This window comes from Pterocles gutturalis, unplaced genomic scaffold (assembly GCF_000699245.1).
Source record: "Pterocles gutturalis isolate BGI_N339 unplaced genomic scaffold, ASM69924v1 scaffold3421, whole genome shotgun sequence".
Lineage (NCBI taxonomy): Eukaryota > Metazoa > Chordata > Aves > Pterocliformes > Pteroclidae > Pterocles > Pterocles gutturalis.
Genome location: NW_010105266.1, coordinates 19,953 through 24,334, shown reverse-complemented (window position 1 = coordinate 24,334; position 4,382 = coordinate 19,953). Strand labels below are relative to the sequence as shown.

At 54.6% G+C, this 4,382-nt stretch overlaps 1 protein-coding gene across 1 annotated transcript; it reads left to right on the top strand.

Annotated features, from left to right (window-relative positions):
* Positions 1–1,636: 1,636 nt before the first annotated feature.
* Positions 1,637–2,902, top strand: LOC104471824 (ubiquilin-1-like). The gene has a single exon (XM_010087309.1). It carries the CDS (start codon positions 1,637–1,639, stop codon positions 2,900–2,902), a length of 1,266 nt encoding a protein of 421 aa, XP_010085611.1.
* The last annotated feature ends 1,480 nt before the right edge of the window (positions 2,903–4,382 follow it).

Genomic DNA, 4,382 nt, shown 5'->3' with positions numbered 1-4,382 from the left:
GGGACCCCGGGGGATGCTCTGTCACGAGCGCAGGGAATAAACCACATCTGACCAGAGATACTGCAGAGTAAAAAAAAAAAATCTCTTAAAAATACCCGTTGCTGGGCTCAGTGGAGGATAAGCCTGTCTGAGCTGTTTGGGGCTGGTGCCAGTGCAGGGAGGGGGTGGGCTGGCTCCCGGTGAGAGCGGTGCTGCGATCCTGCCTTCTGCTCCGGGGTCAGCCTTTGAAAGAGAACGAAACCGTCTGGAGAGGAGGGAGACAGAGCAGCCGTGTTGTTCAAGTGCTGGAGAAGGGACTCCATCTATGTCAAGGGTGCAAAACATGAATTTTTAAAGAGCTGCGGAGGCACCTTTGTCGCAGGGTGGGAGTCTCAGGGGAAAATCTGGTGCTGAGGATCATTGTAACGCCCTGGAGAAGGATGAGTTATAATGAACGGAAAATGAAGCCAGACATGTTCTGATTAGCAATACAGGCCTTATTTTGAATAATGAGAATAAATAACTGCTGTGACGAGCTCCTGAGAGCAACAGGAGATTTTCCAGCAGCGACTCTACCCTTATAGATCTATGCCCATGTGGAGAGTGGACGCTTTTTGGTACAAAGGTGTTTTCTCAGGGAGATGTTTGGCTTCCAGAGTGGTGGAGGACTGAGAAGCAGTCTGCATGCCTCCGGCTCTACATATTGCATGCTTGCGATGGGATAATTTACGGTATTTCTGAGATGCCCCTGCCCGTTCTCTTTGGAAGGGCTCTTCTAGATGCTGCTGGCACTTTATTAGAAAAAATTTCTTCCCACTAACCCATGGCCCCAAGCACTGCATCGACACGTTTCTTGACCACCTACAAGCATCACACAAACAAGAAACAAGACGTGGGATGCTGAGACAATCCCACCTCCTTTTGGCTTTGTGTTGAAGCAAACATCGGTTTCCTCAGCTGGGCGAAGGGGAGATCCGTTCTGCTGGTGGCACCGGGGTGCCTTTGCTTTGTGAAGATGGAATTAAAGGTAGATGGTGCGAAGCGCATTGAGATTGCACATCCTGCGTAACCCGGGAAACATCTGCACTGGGGAAGCCTCGGGGATAAAACCAAGACAAGCTCCCAGCTGGAGGTTCTTGGTTGGAAAGGTGAGGGTGCCAGCAGCCAGGTCCTGTGGTTTTCTCAAATCAAAATGGTCCTGGAGTCCCCTGAGCCCGGATTTTCCCATGTCATGGTCCTCCTGGTGTCCCAGGGACTAGGTTGTCTGGGGACCATGGCGACAAGGAAGCCTGAGCGCAGCTCCAGGGGACATGTCCCCTCTCCAGGCTGTTGCTGCTCACTCTGACGTCAGTGGTGATGTCATAGCACAGGGGCAGCTCCGTGGCAATTCTGTGCACACGGGGGGCCGCAGTGGGACATGGGGGAACCGCTCAAGTGGTGAGCAGCTGTGCAACATCTGGCTGGTATGTGCACTGCGGAGAGCGGCGGCCCTTGTCCCTGTGTCACTGCTCCCTCCTGGCAGCTGTCACCCTAGGAGGGGCAGCAGCCCCCCCTGCCCCGTTTTAGCAGGCAGCCGTTGCCCCCTGGTGCTTCCCAGCTTCTGCCAGCCCCTCTGCTTCTCAGCAGCCCCCAGTGCCGTCCTGGTGTTGGAGCCACCATGTCCAAAAGCAAAGGGGCAGCGGAGACTTGTCAACCTGATGTCACCATGGATTCCTCAAATATCATCAAAGTGATGGTGAAGACCCTCAAGCAGAAGGAGCAGTTTGAGGTTGCTCAGGGCAGCACCATCCAGGAGTTTAAGGAGGAAGTCGCCAAGCGTTTCAAAACAGCCCCTGACCTGCTGGTCCTGGTATTTGCTGGCAAAATCCTCAAAGACCAAGACACTTTGGGCCAGCATGGAGTTCACAGTGGGGTCAGCATCCACGTTGTCATCCGGTCCCAAAAGAGACCACCAGACAGTGTGGCAGATGAAGGAAGAGCGACCACCCCGGTGCAACCTCCCAGACCCAGTAACTCCAGCTTATTCTGCTTGGGGCTTGGAGCTGATCTGCAAAACCCATGCTTGGTCCAGCATGACTTGCAGGAGCTGTTGACCTCCAGCCAGGCCATAGTGGCTCAGACCATGGAGGATGTCATGTCTTGGGTCCTCAGCGCGGGCCTGGATCTGAACACCATCAACAACAACGCGTTTCTGCTGGGGTTCCTCCTCGGGGTGACGGGCACACATCTCCTGGGCCTGGACTCAACAGACATGTTGGACTTGATGGGTAGAATTCAAGGAGAAGAAGAAGAAGAAGAAGGAGATGCGTCCATGCACAGCTTGCTAAGCGAGATGGTGCCGAGCAACTTTATGCAGAGCATCTTTGACAACGCCGACGTCATCCGGGATCTCATCATGTCCAACCCTCGGATGCAGCAGCTGGCTGAAGAAAACCCCGAGATCGATTACTTTCTCACCAACCCAGACAGGATCAGGGAGATGTTACAGGCCTCAAGCAGTCCTGCCATCCTGCAAGAGAAGATCAGGAACAACGACGTGGCCATGAACAACCTGGAGAGCATCCCCGGTGGGCACAGAGCTCTGGAGCAGCACTACAGGGAGATCGAGGAGCACATCTGGGACGCCGTGCAGGCGCAGCTGGGCAACGACCCCTTTGCTCGCCTGGACAGCGACCAGCCCCTGAGCGGAGCCAGGCTACCCGCCCGAACCGAAAACCGGAGACCCTTGCCCAACCCTTGGGCTCCGCAGTCAAACAGAGCCGGCGATGACGATGACTGGGACAGCCGGTTGGCCAGCAGCAGCGCAGGCGGCAGCTTTACCTCACTGAGCGTGGGTCCCAAAGCAGGCGCAGTGTTCCCCAGCTCGGAGGAGGTTCATTCACGGGAGATGCAGAACTCATGCACAACCTGGGGAGCGCGTTAGCAGCCCCCAACAGCCCCGCGCAAAGGCTGCTGAATAGCGCTCGGTGCTATTCCCCACCTCCGGATCAATGGGCGCAGCAGCTGCCCCCGGAGATGGAGAACGCGGAGATTTCCTCCTTGCTGAGAAACCCCCGAGCACAGCAGGCGCTGCTGCAGATCCACCTGGGACTGGAGACCCTCTCAACAGAGGCGCCGGAGTTTTTGGTGGGTCTGGAGGACTCAGCCGTGGAGCTGGATCTGGAGAGCATGGACGCCTCGCCGCAGAGCAGCGAGCCTGAGCACGATGCGGTTTTGGTGTCGGATGGGGACGAAGCAGAAGGTGAGACGGAGATGGATGAGGAGGAGTCACAGCCCCGGTTTAAGAGGCAAATGGAGCAGCTCGTTGCCATGGGCTTCCAGGACCGCAGTGCAAACTTGCAGGCGCTGCTGGATGCAGAAGGAGAGGTCAACGCGGCGGCAGAGATACTGGCAAAAGCATCGTCACCAAAGAAGATACCATGATGGCTCTGTCCCCATGAACCCCTTACAGTACCTCGCTTGGTGGAGGGTGTATTCCAGCTTGATCCCACACTAAAAGCAGCAGGGTGCATACGGAGATGTTGTGTGCTGTAGCATTCTTCCACCGATAAGGATCTGTTTCCTATTAGAATCATACGATAGAATCGTGTCCCAGAAGGGTTTGGGTTGGGAGGGACCTTAAAGCCCATCCAGTTCCAGCTGCTTTTTTTTTTTTTTTTCTTTCCTGAGCAAATGCTGTTTGGACAGTCACTCTGTCATTTCTGCTTCTCCGACGGGAGCACAGTCCATGGGGGGTATGGTGGGTGTCCACCAGTGACGCCCAGTTCTCCACCAGTCCCATCACATCCCTCCCTTCCTGCTCCTCACCCTTCCCCTTTGCCTTGCCACCTGAGCTCTGGAGATGAGGAGGGACAGAACAGGAAAGTGGACGGAGCATTCCGCCACAGAAGACTGGGGGAACACAGAACTTCTGTAAAATGCTGGCGTTTCAAATGCAAGCAGTCACAAGGTTTCAATTACAAAAAAAGTGCTAAAATAACTTGCCACTTTAAACACATTTTTACCTTTATTTTAAACACCTTTTTACTTTTATTTTCCTATAAACATTTTGCTAAACCTGGAAGGAACTCATAACACATAAAGAATTCATTGAATGTGGATTGTTTTTCCCCCTGCCTTTGCTGGGTTTCTGGTGGGATTTTGGTGTGATCTGGCCGTTGCAGGAGGACTGTGGTCCCTGGCAGCCTGTGTAACCCCAAGGGCTCTGCAGGACAGCGTGAGCTCTGCTGCTGCGTTCACACCCTTCTCTCTCCTTGCCCATGGAAGCAGCTGGGCTGATGAACTTCAGCTGTCTCGTTAGCAAGCTGGTCACCATCCCTGGGAGCTGGGCTGTTTAAAAGGTTCCTGGGCACATGGAGACATAGGTGCAGCCCTGGGAGCCTTGTGGGTGCGGAACAGCCCGT

Bases quoted from the DNA above. Each gene is read 5' to 3' on its own strand.
- LOC104471824 (XM_010087309.1), top strand. From the start codon at position 1,637: ATGTCCAAAAGCAAAGGGGCAGCGGAGACTTGTCAACCTGATGTCACC.